This window comes from Echiichthys vipera (assembly GCF_963691815.1).
Source record: "Echiichthys vipera genome assembly, chromosome: 11".
Taxonomy (NCBI): domain Eukaryota; kingdom Metazoa; phylum Chordata; class Actinopteri; order Perciformes; family Trachinidae; genus Echiichthys; species Echiichthys vipera.
Window position 1 is genome coordinate 16,557,928 of NC_139836.1, and position 19,791 is coordinate 16,577,718.

The 19,791-nt window shown below is 42.4% G+C and overlaps 1 protein-coding gene across 2 annotated transcripts; it reads left to right on the top strand.

Moving 5' to 3' along the window:
• The first annotated feature begins 3,711 nt into the window (after positions 1-3,711).
• Positions 3,712-19,163, top strand: cUnh10orf71 (chromosome Un C10orf71 homolog). Of its 2 annotated transcripts, XM_083922927.1 has the most exons (3): positions 3,712-3,845; positions 6,015-17,193; positions 17,504-17,627. In XM_083922927.1, exons 2-3 carry the CDS (start codon positions 6,217-6,219, stop codon positions 17,510-17,512), a joined length of 10,986 nt encoding a protein of 3,661 aa, XP_083779053.1. In that variant the 5' UTR covers positions 3,712-3,845; positions 6,015-6,216; the 3' UTR covers positions 17,513-17,627. The 2 variants fall into 2 exon arrangements, with proteins under 2 accessions (XP_083779053.1, XP_083779052.1); XM_083922926.1 differs by having other exon boundaries at positions 6,015-19,163.
• The last annotated feature ends 628 nt before the right edge of the window (positions 19,164-19,791 follow it).

The window sequence follows — 19,791 nt, forward strand, 5'->3', positions numbered from 1 at the left end:
GAATTCAAGTAATCTATATGTTTCCTCTCGTTTTCATAAAGAGGACAGATGCTTACATTGTGAATGTTAATGCATGTAAACTGTGAGTGTTGAACTGATGGCAGGACAGCGCAGATTCTGGAGGATTTTGGCAATATAATGTCTATGCCATCAGGTCATTACTGGGCTCAAACAATCTCTCATTCTTTTCATTTTAAAGTGAAAGTGCACTTTAATGTTGATCAACCCTTTTCAGTGTAAATGTGTACGTAGGCCAGACTACGGTATGTTCAGACAGGATGAAGCAGACCCAGTGACAAAGCATTGGTTGTCCCTTCCACTCTGTTAGCACATCTGTAGCTCCAGCAGACAGGGAACACACCAGTCCTGTTGTGACATGTTCTTTAAAACAATTAAAGATGTAGCCGTTCATGTTCCTCTCCTGTTGCCTCGCGCTCCAGCCATCTGTTCTGATACATTATTTATCAGTTTCCCTTAAAGCCGGGAGAGGAGAGCAATCATGACTCTTATTATTTATTTACTTTTAGGAACTCTACACCCTCTTCCTCTTTCTCTCTCTGAGCATTTTTTTTAATAAACCCTATTAAACGTGATATATGCTATTTATTAATGTTGCATTTACATTTTTTAAAAAAGATCTCTCATCACTTCAGGGCTGTTCATACATAGTTTGTTGATTTATTATTCTTAAATATATCTCCTCACCAGAACGACTCTTGAATAAAGGATCAGCTGATCAGATTGAGAATACTTAACCGCAAAGCACACGACCAGTAGTTGGGCTGATTCAATTTGCGTCCTTGAGGATTTTCAGGAAATTACTTTTGATAGTCAATAACACAATTAAGTAAACTACACACACATTATCATGAATAATTGATAAGAAATTATGTATTACCATGAAGTAGTGCTTCAATAATTGATGAAGCGACACCCTGGTGACACAGAAGAGGGAGATAATGTCAGAAGTCGTGCCAGGTTGTACTCACATCCTGTTTTTTTTTTTTTACACATTATGCGTGCATGTTCAAAGTACCCTACAAATATTACAATAAAGTAATGCTTTCACTGACTATGAGTCACCTTCTTGTGACATCAACACATCAATTTCTTTCTTTTATTTGGACACATCTCCCTAAAAAAAATATACCACCCATACAAAAATATGCTATTATGCCTATTTTTTATACATTTTGTATCATACTCTTATACATCAGGTTATATCTATTCATGCCACAAATAATATTACCAAAAACATCATGTCCTAATATAATGATGTTGCTTTAAGAGAGCTCCAGAGCAAAGATGTTAAGCCCCCTGACATGGCAGCTAATGATAACACAATATCCTTATACAAATCAGCTCTTTATCCAAAAATGTACCAATATGGACAACGGAATCCAGCCAACTCATACAAAAGACGTGAAAAACACATTTAATCTCTCCAAAATTGAATACAGTAGTCGTAGAATTTAATCATTAGCCAAAACAAAGGATGCCGAAGTTATAATGACTCCGATCATCATTAAGTTCTGCATGGTGCCCATAATTCACTGCTTTAATATTTCATAAACAAGTCAAGTTGGTGTTGACATTCAGCTGTGCATGTGGCATCATTGATAATTTTCTGTCACCTAAAAAAAGTCCTGAGGCGGTTTTGTGGAGCATTGTTATATCAAATTAGCTGGAGAGCGGCCAGAAAAGCAGACAAACATGGTGAATATGGGGGACAACAGTTGAACTCTGTTCTTACAGTGCAGTTAATGGGCTTCTTTTGTTGCAGTAATGAAATATTTTGCAGGGATGTGGGGAAAAATGTCCTGAAACAGGGAGACGTTGCGCACATGCACCCGTACAGAGACAATATAAGGCACACAGAAAGAAACAGTATGCTTAAGAAAGACTGGCACATACATACAATTCTTTTGCTTGACATTGGGTGCAACACCTACATTTTCTTTTACTATTCAAGGACCCAGCTTCCAAAATTAGACATAAAGTAAATTCAGGGCCAGTCTACTGAAAAGCCAGCAAACACACCACTACTGTATTATATCTGCTTCTCATTCTGCAACAGACCTGATCAATAACCCAATCAATTAGAATCAATTAAGCTCATTCCTGAATGGAGATAATACAAACAAAGCATATCTTAATGCAGCAAGTAATGTGTCTGCCTGCTGTCTGCCACATAACCACAGCTCTGCTCCTCCTTACTCAGCACAGGGAAGAGCATCCTCAGCGTTTGTGATCAATGCTTACAGCCCTCTATAGCTGCAATGTTGAAGCAAAGTTGGAGAGCTACACTGTACAAAGACTGGAGATATGTATCAAAAATGGAATGGAGATTTGGACGTCTGTTCTCATTTTGTCCACTTGAGGGACTCAGTGAGCAGGAAACTTCTCCAGACAGCCCACAACAGCTTTAATTTCAAACTTCAGTGGGGGAAATTGATTATTTTGGATAAACACACACGGTAATTATTGCTGATGGTCTTTTTTTCTATAAATTTAATTTTATCAATAAAAATGTTTGTTTACAATTGCTGAGTACTGAAGACCCAAAAGTATAATAGAGGAAACAAGACGATGATGATTCAGATCTGTGAGGCTGATTATCTCGTCGACATGGAGGAAATCTAAACATGTGTGTCACTGACTGACAAGAGTGCAACGTGGAGAGAAAAATGGTGGATTTGATTAGCGTGTAAAGGCGAGGAAAGAGATGAGTTAAAAAAGGGATTACTGCAGCCTTTCCTAGAGTTTTGTGAGCTGTGTGCAAAATCATGTGTGTTTATGTGTGGGCATACGTAGAGAAGTGTGTCTCCATTAAGGCCCATTTGTGTGTGTCCGTCATCCTGCCAGGCCAGCCCTGCACCCGCCAAGAATCCCAGGAAACTATCTGCTACAGCAATCTCCTATTATAGCAGAGGGCAGTAGGAGGGGAGGGACAGGAGAGAGGGGGAGAGGGAGGTACAGTTCCTCCCCTTCCTCTGCCTTATGGCCTTTTCTGCTGGGGGTTGAGTGAGGCTGTAGCTAGGGAGATTAGACTTCCATAGTTTAAGTACTGTAATCAGTGAGCGCAAAATTCATGTTGAAATAAAGCTTGCGGATATAAATAAAAAACCTCTGGGAAAGGATATAAAAGAGGAAGTCTGCTCCTGTCTGTCATATGGTTTTATATCATTCAAGTCTAATGTGATGATGGCAGGTGGTGACCAGGGGCCACTTGTTGACACTCCATATACTACTTGTCAGTTATGTTCAATGGAGAGGGTGGCACTCAAAGAAGCCAAAAAAGTTATTTACATCTCCCAGTGGGGCATCCAAACTACAGCCTCCCCCTCCAACACCTACAATAATAACACACCTTCAGGAAATTGGGTTTTTCTCTTGGTTTAGACACCACAATCTCTTGAGTCGTCAACACTGTGCAACAGATAGCTCTAGCTTCTAATGGCCAACAGTTAGCTGTCCAGATTTATAAATAGTTGAGAGGCTGTTTGTTTCATCCGCCTGACACTTGAAACCAAAGGACTTTGCAGATCTGCATGCTATAGCTCAAGCCGTCATTCGGTTCCCTCCCATGGTGGACACTCTCTCTGGGACAACTCCTCTATTTTTGTCTGGTTTTGAGCCCCTGGTCCTGTTGCTTGCCACTGGTCAGATGCTCAAAGACCTGACTGTGGACTACAGAGAGGTTTTTTTGCTTTGGATTGTTGTCAATAGAGAGAGCCAGAGCTGCCAGAGTGTGAGGTGAGAGGGCAGGATCAGCAAGGCCTTTTTTGGGGAGCCTTTTGAGGAGTTTACAATAAGGCCTAAATTATGGATTATAAAACTGGAAGGTAAGACAAGAGCACACTCTACATTATTGTTCACTGAGGGAAATTATATACTTATATAAATATATAAAAAACATAATTCTGTTAATATGTTAATAAATGATATATAAAATGCTGCAGAAAGAAATATATACTTGAACTTAGACATGCATTCATTGTCATTTTCAGTGAATTTAAGTTTAAGAGTGGGCATTTTTACACAGAGAAATAAATGGAAATATGACATATGAGTACACATTCACTTACTAAAGGTATTGACTGACAGAATTGTATTTTATTCTACTGACAGTGGCTGACATTTATAAGCATTTAGTCAGATCCTAGCGCTCAGATTTGACAGATTTGCTGCCATCCAGTCTTGGTTTGGATTACAGTCCCTCTGAAAACGAGGCCTCTTTGGTGTCAGGTTGTAGAGTTGGAAGCCTGTCACTGGACAAAAATATACCTGCCACACGCAAGAATGAACTGAAACCCAGGCAGTTTGACATTATATTATTGTTGCAGAAAATTAGCGGCAGTTACTGTGCATGGTTTTGTAACGCTACTGTCTGTTATTTGTAGTCATTTGGGCAGAGATAGAGGAACATGTCAGTTGATGCTTGAAGATATTTGAAGTAAGCAGAACTATAAAAGACATGCCCTCATGAGTTTCTGTTGTATTGTAATTCAGGAGAAAGGTGTTGCATGACATTTTGAAATTTCATTTCATTTTTGCGCCAGTTTTATTTGTTAATGACTTAGCCGGGCAGAACACCAGTGCAGTGTTCTGTAGTTCTGCAGATGCATATGAGGTGGATGGCCTCCAGGTTAGAAGTTATTAATGAACCATTGGATATTCTCAGCAAGGTGACGGCTGCCTGGCTGCTGCAGTAAATTTAACCAGAACCCATGACGTCACCTTGTTGCATCTAAATGTGCAGTCATTTTATTTAAAAAGCACAGTCCAACAGAGGGAGTATGTGATTAGAAGGCTATAAGAGGGCACCAGGTTAGAAATAAGACATTTATTTAATTATGTTTAGCATTATAGATTTTTTATTTTAAATCCAGTTTATTACAAGTACAGTTTTGACAGTTTTGAAGGCCTTCCGAAAGCAATGCAAAACAGCCAGTGTACTGATGAGTGAGAGGAACATGGTTAGGAAAATCTGTTGCGTCAACGAATACAAATATGTCACAGCACTCACCCATGACCTTAGCGGTTTCAGATTTACAGATCAGAAAACACATTTTATTGATGACAAAAATGAATAATCACTTCACTCTAATGATGCTTTATACTATTTATTTTGTAAACTGGTCATTTTGTTAATGTCAGTGTTAGTTAAGTAGTCTAACTTAAACAGTTGTTTTTTTAATAACTTGAACGTCACATTGAAACATGTGTGTATTTATACAAGCAATTAACTTTCTAATTATAGTACTGAAATCTCAATTTAGCAGCACTTCTATGTAAGGATATTCTAATCCTTCACCTGCTCTCCGTACTGTGTTAAACCCAACAGGGTTTCACCACAGCTGACAGGTCCTAAATAGACATTTTTGACTCTTTCACTTAAATAGAAATACCTTGATGGAAGTCTAACCTGCTGGTTTAACCTTTTACTAATATTAAAATATTGGTAAAGTGGCATGTGTGTGACGTGTGTGTGTGTGTGAGTGTATGTGTGTGTGTGTGTGTGTGTGTGTGTGTGTGTGTGTGTGTGTGTGTGTGTGTGTGTGTGTGTGTGTGTGTGTGTGTGTGTGTGTGTGTGTGTGTGTGTGTGTGCGTGTGTGGTAATCTAAGTTTGTGGATGCATCCTGCTTTCTCAAAATAACTCACGTGACGCTGTCTTTACTGTTCCTAGCAACAGCGTAGTTTAATACACAACATGTCTCTGAAGGTCATAGTGATTGAGTAGAAGGATTTACAGGGCTGTTTTGAGAACCACATACAGTACATTGCTGCTTAATGCAAAGTGAAAAAGCATCTTATCAAGGCCAGCCAGTTATCATAAAATAAGCACTACAACAAAGGAGTTACAACTTTTAAAATGTTCTCAGGCTTTGGATCAAGGTTGAAATACACAACATGTCATACAAGCACTATCATAAAACTCTTTCTTTTAAGATGAATGGTTATGTGAGTGCATGTTCAGGTCCAGGCTAATTCTCCTTTCTTTTCTCTTGTAGGAAAATAAATTCCAGGAGTTTTTTGGAAAGAAGCCAACCAAAAGGCACAATGCCTTGAGCTACTAGCTGTAGAAAATTCAGAGTGAGAGCTCCACTGGGTCCTGATGTTCCAGCAGCAGGCAGAGTGTATACCTTTGAGGTCTGTTTTTGCATGAATGACTAAACAACCGAGGACAGAGCTCTTTGCTAGCGACCCTGCATCATGACCTCAGTTGAGAAGCGCCGCTCAGGCCGAAAGAGTGGTGGGCATCGAAAGCACAGCGATGGAGGCTCCACCTCCAGTGGAGGGTCCTTTCTGGATGAGACTGACCGTGAGGTCAGCAATCTGACAGATCGAGCTTTCAGGAGTCTTTGCATTGGAGATGAGGCTGTTTATAATGACTCAGACCTCTGTTCGTCTTCTCCCTGCACCCAGAAAGACAGACAGCTGGCCTTTAGCCAGAGTGGCCATGACAGGGACAGTGAGAGGGAGGAACTTAAGAGAGCTGCACATTCAAGCTTCAGCAGCAGGATGCAACAGTATGGACAGGACTGGATCCATGGTGGGATGTATGGGGCTGAGATCCAGAGAGATCCACAGTGGGAGGCTTATAGTGAAAGGACACAGGGGAGGATTTCTGCCACATTCCAGCACTCCTTTGTGGGAACATCTCAACAAGAGCCATCTCTGGGGGAAGAACAGCTGTCCTTCCTCAGCAATGGAGTCACAGAGTTGAGTTCGCAGCAACGCAGAAGTCGCTCCAGAGTCTCCTCTCTGATCAGAGCCTTTAACTCTGAGGGACAGAGGGATGGAGCAGGGATGGATGGCAAACTCAGAGAGTGGAATGATGAGACAAGCTGGGACAAATCAGCTCTGATGAGTATCCAAAGTGAACTTTCTGAGTTCTCTACATCTTACCAGCAAAACTTTAACAGCGGCCATTTCCCCCCAGCTGGCCCATTCACATCCCAAGACACCAACTTCTACTCCTCTGAAGTAGCAGCACTGGATCACATGAATTCTGCATCCACTTTTATGAGATCTTCCCATAGTAAACACAGCATGTCCACACATGTCAACTGTAACTCTAACTTCTTTATACACAGTGAGTTTAGTCCCTTCAAAGTATGGAGGGACCATAACAGGTTTCCCTTCCAACAAGGAGATGTCTCAGGGTTTATGCACTGTTCAGAGTTCCCTAAATGGTATGAGACACCAATGTACAAGGAGCTTTCACTGGATGCACAACCACAGGGCCCTTATAGGTTTGAGGAGCGAGGTTTCAGACACCCAAGGAATAACTTGGCACCTGTAATTCATCCCACTCTTCCTCGCTCCACCTCCACATCCACAATTCTGCACAAAGCTTCGGCCGTGGAGAAACGGTGTGAGTCAGAGTTGACGTGTCATTACCCCAACAGGAAGCGGACGCAGAGCCTGGGAACTAACAGGCTCCAATCACAACGGCCATCAACTGCATCACCTACCAGCGAGATGTCTCGACGTGTCCAGGACACCATCAGCTCTGTCAAAGCCCTCCAGCAAAGAATCAAAATGATGACAGAGCAAAATATCACAACAGGGATGACATCAAATGAACAAGGAATACTCTGTAGCAATGATAATTTAATTCCCTTTAGCAACAATGCAATGGCAGTGGCACCAAATGTTGTCAGCATTAACACAAGCACCACTCCCTTCAGCATCAGCCAGCTGCTCACACCTGTAGTCCATGCACATCAAGAAGCAGAGACATCAGAGGTCCGGCAGTATGCAGTTTCCCCTCAACCTGTGGAACACCCTCCAGTGCGAGCAGAAAGCAGGGGAGCCACTCCTGATGTTAGGATGTCCAGCTACAAATCCAGAGCCACAAGCCTACTCTTCAATCTTAAAGACAACAGGAAAAGAGTAAAAAGCACCTACAGTCCTCCCAAATTTAAAGGCTTGGAGACACTGGAGAAAAGCAAACAGCCCTCTATCCAGGATCCAAAAGACACTGTGATAGACATCCCTGATTTCCCAGATCCAGACATTCAATTTCTACAGGTAGAGGAATCCATCAGAACAAATGCTGCCCCATCTCAACATGTAAACCAGTATCATAGCCCTGGATTGTCACTTACAACACCAAATTCTAAAGTTGCACATGCAGGCCAATATTCAGATTACACTTCAAGTGATTACCAGAGGGCTCAGATGCAAAGTGAGATGGTTCATCACTCTAGGTTTACTGAGAGTTACCCTAGCAATCAGCTGGCTAATAAACAGAATCTTCTTGAAGACTTATCGTCAATTACTGCCTATACGCAAGGCATGACAGATAATGTACAAACTCTGGGAGGAGATGTATACAGGCTTAAACCATCTTATAGAGATACAGAAACACCAAGGACAAATGCTTACAACAATCAACCAAGAGAATATTTAATAAGTAAGGCAAATGCTGAACAACATTTTAATGAAACATTGGGAAGGGAATTCACAAAGTTGGATAGATATCAGCAGCTCAAAGACAACAAACATGATTACAGTAATGTGTCCTCACAAGATAGGTGGAGACAGACAAATAGCCAGGAAACAGAAAATATCCCTCTAAAAGCAGTCTCTCCATGGAAACCAGAGATAACTGCTTTAATGGTAAAAGAAAATGCCTACCAAAGAGCAGCCGCGATAAAGGAGGATCTGAATTCACCAAGAGACAAATACAGAGGACAAAATCAGCAGAGTATAAATAATGAACTTGAGAAAATAGAGTTGAGGGAGAGCTTTGGTGTTGGAACATCCTCTCATACAAAGACTGGTTTGGTCACTCCTAACATTTCAAAACAACTGGCACAAAATGCTCCATTTACTGAAGACACTATAGAAAATCCAGCACATCATGGACAACAGCAGCTTGGAGCTTTTAAGGACAAATATGAACTACAAAAGTATTATGGACACAAAAATGGAATGAAAGATAATTGTTTGACACAGAATTATAACAGATATACTGATCAAGAATACAAAAGCCAATACATATTGTCAAATGAAGACAAAAGTATGCTCACACAAGAAACAGGTCAAAGAAAACAACACACACCAATTCCAAAGGTGTATGAAAAGCGAAATCTCCAGGCAATAGAATCTAGACCTCAGTTTGAACATAATATGCAAAAAAAATCATTATTTAACCCTGATAATGAATCTGGTCTTTCAATAGCAAACCACGTAAAAGATAGACAGTTTGTTGAGGTCAAGGCTGAACAGGCCATGGTCGAGCTTATAAAAGCACAACACACCCAAGCAGAGCTGGCAAAGGCTCAACATTGGGCTCAAGTGGAGCAGCCCAAAGTCGAGTCGGCTAGGTTAAATTTAGCAGGGCAGACTGGTTCAGAGAAAGGCAGAGCAGAAGATACCAAAGCAGAACTAACAGAGCATGACAGAGTAAACCAGGTTAAAGCAAATCATACAAAGGATGAGAAGAGAAAAGAGGAACAGACAGACCAATCCAGAGAAAAGCAACCAGAGCATGCCAGAGAGGAACAAACAAAGACAGAACAAACCAAAGTACAGAAGGTAACAAAAGAGCCTAGAAATATGACCAAAGAAGTAGGAGCCGAGCACTTGAGAGAGGAGCAGGGTGAGCAGGTCAAAGCAAATCAAACTGAAGCAGAGAGGCTAAAAGAAGAACACATAAACACTGAATTGGCAAAGGCCAAGCAGGTTGTGCAAGCAAAATCAGAGCAAGCTAAAACTGAACGGGTTAGAAGAGAAAGGATCGAGGCAGAGCAAATTGAGAAATCACAGCTAAGAGCAGATCAAGTCGAAAGGGAGTGGATAAAGGCAGAACAAATCACAACTGAAAAGGTTAAAGCAGAACAGGTTCAAACAGTAGGTAGAAAAGCAGAACAAGCTAAACTAGAGCAGATACAAGAGCAACAAGCTAAAGCAGTACAAGCAAAGACTAAGGTAGTTGAAGTGGGAAAGGTCAAAGCAAACCACATTCAAGTTGAAGATGTTAAACTTGCAACACATATAAGTAAAACCAAAGAGAGAAAGGCAGAGCAGGCAAACCAAACAACTGCTGAGAACATACAGAAAGGGTTAGCTAACCCCTCCGAAAAACCAGCAGTGACACAACAGATCAAAAATGAGCCTGATAAAGTTGAGCAAGTAAAGACAGAGTTAGCTAAAGCTAAAGCAGAATTGGCTAAAATAAAGGAGAAAATGAGAGGAGAGCAAAAAGAGAAAGTCAGAAATACAGTTCTCACAAAAGAAGATGGGATTAGGACAAATGTTCATTTAAAGGTCAATAAAAATGAAGACCACAAAGACCAGGCAACACAGATGCATCAACAGAAGGAAGACTCAGTTGTTGCTAGCAGGCAATACTCAGGTCGAGCTAATTTAGGGGCTGAGGAGTATGAGCGTCTTAGAGAGAAATACGGTTTTACAGATACAACTTCACCAAACAGACGCAAAATGTCAGCAGCAGGAAATGTTTCTTCAAATGATGCCCAAGAAACGCCAGCTTTATCTCTTGATAACTTTGAAACATCAAACAAAGAGAAATTAAAAGACAAATCTAGTCCTACAAGCAGAGTTGCAACAGCTAACACAGAAAATGAGGAAGTAGGCAGCCTTAAACCCACTGAGTTGCCAGATAATCAGTATGTGTACAGTGAGTCATCCAAAGAATTCAAATTATCTGGTTGTAATTATGTACCTATCAATGTAGATAAAAGAGCAAATAGTGATACTGTTAATGATAAAGTGAAGGATGACAGTGTTATAAAGTTGGACAAATGTGACCCTCTGAAACACACTGATATTTCACAGCAAAGAAATCTTGATTTGGCTAAACCACTCCCCCTTGAGAGAAAAGCTAAGTCGACTGAGCACAGCTCAGGTCCACTGAAAGATCAGCATTTTACCCCTCCCAGAGTGTTGTCCAATAGAGAGAGAGCTCAGACCAAGCAGGAGATTCTGACTTCCAAAATAAAAGCTCACGCTGAAAAAGAGATTTCAGCTATTAAAGAAAAGGGTTTTGCTGTACGAGATGGATTTATATCCAAAAATTCTACCATGCAGTTAGCAGGTAGTCAGAATCATAATATACAACAGAAGCTGCCATCACAGGAAGAATCTAAAAAGCATGAAAACACAGTTTCCAGTGATATTACACCAAAGCACCAAATGGAGCTTTCAGGGCAACAGATGGAAACAGTCACGTCTGTTTCATTTCCTAGTTCTTCTATAATACCAGTTAGGTCTGCAGCAACTACCAGTCACATAGTAGACCTTTCACAAAAACAAGTCCCCAAAGAACCAATGAAGAGCAATGACAATGCGCCACAACTACCCATAGAAGCAAAACAGATGGGAAGTTGTACCTTAACCACAGATGAGGGCTTGGGAGAAAATCAAAAGAAAGAGTATGAATATGGAATTAAATCACCAATAAGTAAAGAACAGGCACCCACAAACAAGCAAGGAAAACAGGAAGCAAATCAAGGAGAAGTCTCTGGAAAACAGAAAGAGGGACTTAAAGACAACCGAGCTGAAAACACTGACAATCTTAAAAGAAAGAATGAAGATCCATCACTACCTGCAGTTGTAGTTAAAGACGAAAACTCCAAACCTTTGACAACAGAAAAGGCTGAGATACATGAAGCAGTTCATGAGGACTCAGCACCTTCACTAAATGTTGTCTTTGGTCAGAGCGCTGATGACAGAGTGCAGATCACAGGAATAATGGTAACTGTACGAGAAAGAAAGCCATCTATGGACAATGGTTTGAGGAATGACAGCCCTCAAGAACAAATTCATGTAAAAGAGAAAGAGCTGGATAAATGTAATCCCTGCTCAAATCTAGATATAGGTAAAGGAAATAGATCTTCAAATGGCGTTAGCATAGTAAAGCTGAATGATGGAGTTGTACAGAACTCTCATACGGCAGTGAAGGAGGATCAAACTAAAGTTGGTATGAATAATCATCCTGAAAATGTGCAAGAAACCTTAGAGACAAGACAGAACAATGTGTCTGAGAATGTCACTGTGAAAATGGCTAATTTCCAGCAGGGGAGTTCATCTGTAAATGCAAGACCCCAAAGAGTAACACAACTCCAAGAGCTGTTGGCTAAAAAAGTTGTGCCCTCCACAGTCACTGTACCTTCTAAAAATAAAGCGCTGGCTGAAACTCAAACCCTTCTCTACAAACAGGACAAAATAACAAGTGAAACAAAAGACCACACGAATGTAACACCAAACTTAGCAAAGACTATAAGGAAAGACGAAGTAAAGAGTAATACAGAAGAGAGATGTCCAACGTCACATACCAATGAGAACTTTAAAACCAAATTAGTGAACACAGCTATCAACTACACAAATGATCCAAAAAGAGCAGATGCTGAAACTTTGATAAAACACAACATCCAGCCATCAGTGAAAGAAGACATGGAAATTGGCATGAATCCATCCAAAAGCAAGAACACATATGACAAGAGTGCACTTCTTGAGGAAGAAAAGAGATGTGACTCAGCCCCGCCAAATCCATTCAACAAAACCAGTCCATCTCACCATTTAACGGAGAATGAAAACGTACATGTACCTCCAGAACATCAGTATAAAGAGACACACAGTAGAGAAAATAATAATTTGGAAGATAACGTACAAATAGGCAGCATTTCCATCCGAGTTGTGCCAGCAGTAACGCAGGACAACCTGAAAATGATGGGAAAACATGATGTAAACGGTATCTCTTCCAATGTAGTTGCAGCTAATGAACATCAACAAGTTGCATCATCTAGTCTTGAAGAAAAAGTGAACACTTTAAAGCACGAAGATGTGAACAGAGACCTCACTCCAGCAAGCAGTGAGAAGCAGATGAAAGAAAGTTCAGAAGACAGATTGGGAATACAATGTGTGTTGTCCAGTGTGAAAAAAATCAATCAACAGAGCAGCATAAACACAACCAGTGAGAATACTAAGGCTGAAAATGGAAAGCCTGAAAAACTAAGTGGAAATAGTCGAAAATCAGTGGATGAATCAACAATACGAAATATGGTGGGAGACTACTTTCAAGTCCAAGGGGTAGAAGAAACAAATGAACCAGACAATAATACGAATGTTGGGGATACGTCAGATGCTGTTTCAAAGGGAAGGGAACACCCAGGATTATTACCAAGAGCTGATAACAAGACAGCTGTCAGCAATGACTCATGCGATGAAGGAAAACATGACGTCTTTGTATTGGATCAAAGTATAAGGAAAATAGCAGAATCAACTTCAGCAAAAGTTCAAGATAAGAAACCAAAAAGGAAAACAGAAGATAATCTGGCTTCAAAACAGAGCGATGGTCCCGCAGAGACACAGAGTAATAAAAATGATGAGGCAGAGGCAGGTCATATCAGAAAACAACACACAGAGAACCAGTCCAGTTTATCAGCAAGGGAAAGACAGAGCTCAAGATGTTCACACCCAACAAAGGAAAATATCGCTATTGAAAAACCTGAAGTCAAACCAAAACCAAAGGAAAGGATATCCACTATACCTGAGATATCAGCACTTGCCGATTATGCCAGGTTAAAAGTAATTGTTTCAGAAGACGAGGCAAACAAAATTCAGGAATTCCCACCAAGCAAAAAGGAGGGATTCTTTCCATTAATACACACTCGCCATAGTAGACGTCCACTTTTCACTGCTAACCCACAAGACTGCTCTGTAAAAGAGAAACGTTTGCCAAATAAAACAGAGGTCGTTCCCAAATTGAACAAAGAAGCCAAACCCTTAGTATTTCCCATTACGGAGAAAGAACACCAAAGGACAGGGATGTTCAAACTGGGAGACAAAGAAAGACAAGAGAAAATGCTTTTAGATCCCAAAGCCAATGAAGTTGTATCGGACGCTGGGGCGAGATATGCACAGCAATTCCAAGAAAGAAACAAGTCACCAACAGCTCATCTTAAAAACCAGGGAAGAGACGGACAAGTGGGCAGAACTGATACCCAAAGAGTTTGTCAAGTAGAACAAAGTATTCAACAGCCAAACAATCCTCCTTCGCAAGCAACAACCTCATTTTCTGCAGTCAAGAGGCCAAGAAGCACGTCTGTGTCACAACTCCTTAAGCCGTTCGATAACTCCAATACACATGAGAAACCTGTGGGGCAAATGCATACCACAGAGGAAAACCAAGCTCCTAAGATAAAAGCAGAGGATAGAGCAGAAGACGAGAGAGTAAAACATCTGTTAGAGGAGAATAAAGCTTCTCTGGATGAAGAAGAGCGAAGAACCACTCAGAGAGAGGAGGAGAGGAGAGTAAGAGAGCGGGAGACCATCACAATTAAGATCAGGGAGAGACGGGAAAGACAGAGAGAAGAAGAAAGGAGAGCAGAGGAAGAAAGGGTGACTCAAAAAGAAGAGAAGATGAGAGCAAAGCAAAGAGAAGAAGAAAGGAGAATTAAAGAAATTGAAGAGAAGAGGAGACTAGAGATTGAGGAGGAGCATCAGGTGAAATTGAGAGAGGAGAAGGAGCAGAAAAAAGAGGGGAGGAGGGGGAAACAGCAAGAGGAGGAGAGAGCTGCACACGAGGAGCAGAAATGGAGAGCTGCTCAAGAGGAGCAACAGAGGAGAGCTGCTCAAGAGGAGCAACAGAGGAGAGCTGCACAAGAGGAGCAGCAATGGAGAGCTGCTCAAGAAGAGCAACGGAGGAGAGCTGCACAAGAGGAGCAACAGAGGAGAGCTGCTCAAGAGGAGCAACAGAGAGCTGCACAAGAGGAGCAACAGAGGAGAGCTGTACAAGAGGAGCAACAGAGGAGAGCTGCTCAAGAGGAGCAACAGAGAGCTGCACAAGAGGAGCAACAGAGGATAGCTGCACAAGAGGAGCAACAGAGGAGAGCTGCTCAAGAGGAGCAACAGAGAGCTGCACAAGAGGAGCAACAGAGGAGAGCTGCTCAAGAGGAGCAACAGAGGAGAGCTGCTCAAGAGGAGCAACAGAGGAGAGATGCTCAAGAGGAGCAACAGAGGAGAGCTGTACAAGAGGAGCAACAGAGGGGAGCTGCTCAAGAGGAGCAACAGAGGAGAGCTGCTCAAGAGGAGCAACAGGGGAGAGATGCACAAGAGGAGCAACAGAGGAGAGATGCACAAGAGGAGCAGCAATGGAGGGCTGCTCAAGAGGTGCAACAGAGGAGAGATGCTCAAGAGGAGCAACAGAGGAGAGATGCTCAAGAGGAGCAACAGAGGAGAGCTGCTCAAGAGAAGCAACAGAGAGCTGCACAAGAGGAGCAACAGAGGAGAGCTGCTCAAGAGGAGCAGAGGAGAGCTGCTCAAGAGGAGCAACAGAGGAGAGCTGCTCAAGAGGAGCAACAGAGGAGAGATGCACAAGAGGAGCAACAGAGGAGAGCTGTACAAGAGGAGCAGCAATGGAGAGCTGCTCAAGAGGAGCAACAGAGGAGAGCTGCTCAAGAGCAACAGAGGAGAGCTGCACGAGAGGAGCAACAGAGGAGAGCTGTACAAGAAGAGCAGGAATGGAGAGTTGCACAAGGGGAGCAACAATGGAGAGCTGCTCAAGAGGAGCAACAGAGAAGAGCTGCACAAGAGGAGCAACAGAGAGCTGTACAAGAGGAGCAGCAATGGAGAGCTGCTCAAGAGGAGCAACAGAGGAGAGCTGCTCAAGAGGAGCAACAGAGGAGAGCTGAACAAGAGGAGCAACAGAGGAGAGCTGCTCAAGAGGAGCAACAGAGGAGAGCTGTACAAGAGGAGCAACAGAGGGGAGCTGCTCAAGAGGAGCAACAGAGGGGAGCTGCTCAAGAGGAGCAACAGAGGAGAGCTGCACAAGAGGAGCAACAGAGGAGAGCTGCTCAAGAGGAGCAACAGAGGAGAGCTGCACAAGAGGAGCAGCAAAGGAGAGCTGCTGCGATGAAGGAGCAAAGGCAGACTAAACACACTGAGGAGAAGATTCACGCTGATATTGAAGAGAAAAAGAAAATAAATCAGAGAGAGGAGGAGAAAGCTGCTCAAATTTCAGATGAGAATAGGATCAAACAAATACAGGAGCAGAAGAAAGCAGTGCGGCAGATTGAAGAGCAGAGGGTAGAAACACAGCAAAAGGGAGAATGGATGAGAACTCAGAGAGAGGAGGAGGAGGAGAGGAGAGCTGTTGAAAAGGAGAAAACAATTGCAAAATACAGACAAGAAAAGCAAGCCAAAGAGGAGAGGACCAGACTCCTTGAGGAGAGCCAAGCAGCACTGAAAGAGGAGGAGAAGAGGGTAGCACAAGAACGGATGCTAGCTCAAAGAGAAGATGAGAGGGCTAAAAAGAGAGAAGAAGAAGAGTTAGCAGCTCACAGAGAAAAGGAGAGAGCTGCTCAGATGGAGGAGCAGAAAAGAGCAGCACAGAGGTTGGATGCTCTTCAGTACTATGCTATCACCTCTGCAGAATCAGAGAGGAATCCCAGAGAAAGACACAATCCATCAGGGCTTGGGTCAATTGAGGACTCAGGGTCCCACACTAGGCCCTATAGGCCACATGCCCCTGCATCTCCAGCTCCATCTCTGCCCCGCTCCAACACCTCCTCTCCTGCTTTGGGAGCCAAGCCATCAATGTTCAGGGTGAAGGATAACACTTTCAGAGGTTCCTCTTTCATCAAGTCAGTCAAACCCCGCTTCCACAAGAAGTTTGGAGAGGATTTCCGGGTGGGTTCACCCATGGAGAAAGGAGAGGAGGAGCAAGAGATAATGAGACGCAGTGCTGGCACTCCTGTCTATCCTGAGACAGTGTTAAACAGACTCGCTGCTATCAAAGAATCCTCTGCTTTTCAGCCAGCATATTCATCAAAGGATTATTCAGCCCCTCTCCCACACCACAGGCCTTACTCCAGGAGGAGCATCGCTCTGGATGAAGACGACTCCCGTTCAGTGATCAGCAACATGTCAGAGGATGTGGAGAGTTTTGCCACCAGTGCAGCCGACCTAGGAGATATACGAGGCCTGTATGACTACGACAGACCTGAATCAGCCTGTAGTATCAGCAGTGACGTCTCCCGTTCTTTGGGCAAGCCTCCGAGTGTTCCCCCAAAGAGTGATAAAGCCTTGCGCAGAGCACAAAGGTTGACTACTCGGAGAATCAAGAAGGAGCTGTCCAAAACTGCAACAAACAGCTCCGCTGGAGTTGAGAAACATCTTCAAGAAGTCTCCAGTGTTCCTTCTTCCTCCACTGAGGTACGCTCCTCCAGCCGCCAAGCTGTGGCTTTACCCCATTTTGCCTCACCCGTCTCCCTCGCTCATGCTCCATTGGGGTCCAGCTTGCCTTCTCAACACACAGAGCACAAATCGTCTCACAGCTCTTTCAATGCTTCCCCTCATGCCACCAATCCTATCTCCCTCCCACTTGCTTCACCTCATGCTACTGCCCCTGTTTCCCACCCTGTTGCCTTGCCTAAAGCTACTGGCCCTGCTTCTTACACCGCTGCTCCTAAGACAGTTGCTCATATTCCCTCTTCTCCCACTCTCCATCATACCAACTACCCAGCTCCAGTGACGCAGTACCACATAGAGTCCTACCCAATGACCCAGCGTAAGGTGCTTCAAGATCTCGGCTCAGGTCAGTATTTTGTGGTGGATGTGCCTATTCAAGTGAAAACAAAGACTTTCTTTGACCCAGACACGGGAAAGTACGTCCAGCTGAACGTTCGTGAGTCTGCTCAGAGCAACTCCAGACCCCAACAGACGTACCCACAACCACAACTCCAGCACCAAATGCAGATCAAGCTTCAACAACAGTCACAGGCCTCTCCAGCTGGCAAGCCCTTTGTGCTTTATCAGGGCAACCATGGTTATGCCCAAGACTACCCACCTCCAGCTATTAACTCTGTGCCTGTTCACATGGCGTCATCCCCTCTGACTCTCTGTCAGGACCAACAGTGCAACAGTGAGAGCCACGGCTACGGATATCCAACCTCTGAAATGGAACAGAACTCTGAAGAGCATCGCTACAGCCCAGAGAAGACTCCATACATGGACACAGTTAATGATAAAGGCAAAAGATATAACACAGTTAACAACACACATGGCCCATACGGGTCGTTCCCAGAGTCTGACACAAACAGCCAGCTTGCAGGAAGCTCAGTTTGCGAAAATGATAACTCAGCCCGGTCACAATGTCAGCCCCGTGATATAATAACCATGAGTGAACTGGAGGACTTTATGGAGGTGTCCGACTGGTGAGAACAAAGACTGGTAGATTTAACTCTAAAGGCGTAGCTAAATAAAGTATTTGATCAAATAAAGATAGTCAAAAGCACAGCATGAATGGATTGTGATATTTTACATGTTTGTAAATTACTTTTCATGTCTCAGAATGCTTTTTGGTTTGTAGTTTTAAAAAGTCCTAGTGACATGCTGTTAAATTGCTGCTGTTGATTTTTGGAGATTCCCTTTTAAGCTATTTATTGTGTCACATGAGAAGTTCACCATTCCATTTTACTTTTGAATGTGAGAAGCTAAGATATGTTTCTTGTGTATACAGTGTGATCAGTATCCTGTTGCCTCCTTAACCTAGAATTATGTTATCATACATCAAACAACAACAGTGTGTCAATAGTGTTACATAGTTTGGAGAGTTTTCTCCTATGGACACTGGCAGGCCTGCTTAAGATTTCAGTCTTTTTTTTCTTGTTGGAGAACTCCTTTGTTTTAGCATTTTGTGATGCATGAGATATTTTTAAACCCACAGCGTAAATCAGAAATCCTCAGATTGTGTAAAGCATAGTTTGTGTATTCAACCACTGTGTCAAAGTGAAAACATTTTAGGGTTTAATTTCATACAGTTGTCCATGTTTAAAGTTGGAACTTTGTGAGAATGTGTCTGTGTTGCTGTGAAACAGAATGGTATGACATGGACTTATTCAGGCAATAAAACACACTTCAATTAACCAAATCACTTCTTTTTCAAAAATCACACTGTAAAGGTTATAAATAAACAAAATAGGAAATATAAAAGATTGCTGCTACAGCTTGATTTCATTTTACAACTCAGAAGGCTGTAATAACAATATAATATTATCATCACCCTGTTCTCACTCTTGAAATGTACCGGGGGTCTGAATGACTCAAAATGAATATTATTTTTACTGCATAAGGCAATTACAAAAAGAGAGTACAGAAATATGTCCTGAGAGAATTGATAAACACAAAAAGAGAAAATGACATTTTGCAAATGACATTTATGTGTATTGTTTCGCCTGGTATACCAAAGGGATCCAATGATAAAAAGTAATAAAATGTCTTTTCTTTGATTTGCCTTGATTCTCTAACTCAAATTGAATGTACACAGCTGTGGTGAGAATGCCTGCACACAGACCCCAGACTATTGATGATCCCCTGAGAAGCAGTAACCTGCTTTGACCACTGCAAGGCAGAGGAGAGCAATTCCTCCACTGGCGCAAAGAAGTTGAACTTATGCAAAGGAAACTTGAGGGAAACCCCAAGTTAAAGATACCTTTAAGGAGGCATGATATTTCTCTGCAGTCATGCATGACCCCAAATTGATAAAATGTGTACAACGGCTCATCTGTATATATAATACAATTATTTTATTTTCAAGCTTAGAAAACATATCAACCCAGCAAGTCCATTTTCCACTGAATCCATGCTTCTTCTTTTTTTTTTCTTCTTCTTTTTTTAAAAAAAGAGAATCCTACATACAACCTGAAGGGTTAAATCTGTTGTGTAATTCCATTTGGCTTTGGCAGGGCTCGAAGCGCCAGCAGAAGCCCTGCCTCAGCAGTTTAGCCTGCCCAATAAAACAGCAGGCTTCAT

Bases quoted from the DNA above. Each gene is read 5' to 3' on its own strand.
- cUnh10orf71 (XM_083922926.1), top strand. From the start codon at position 6,217: ATGACCTCAGTTGAGAAGCGCCGCTCAGGCCGAAAGAGTGGTGGGCAT.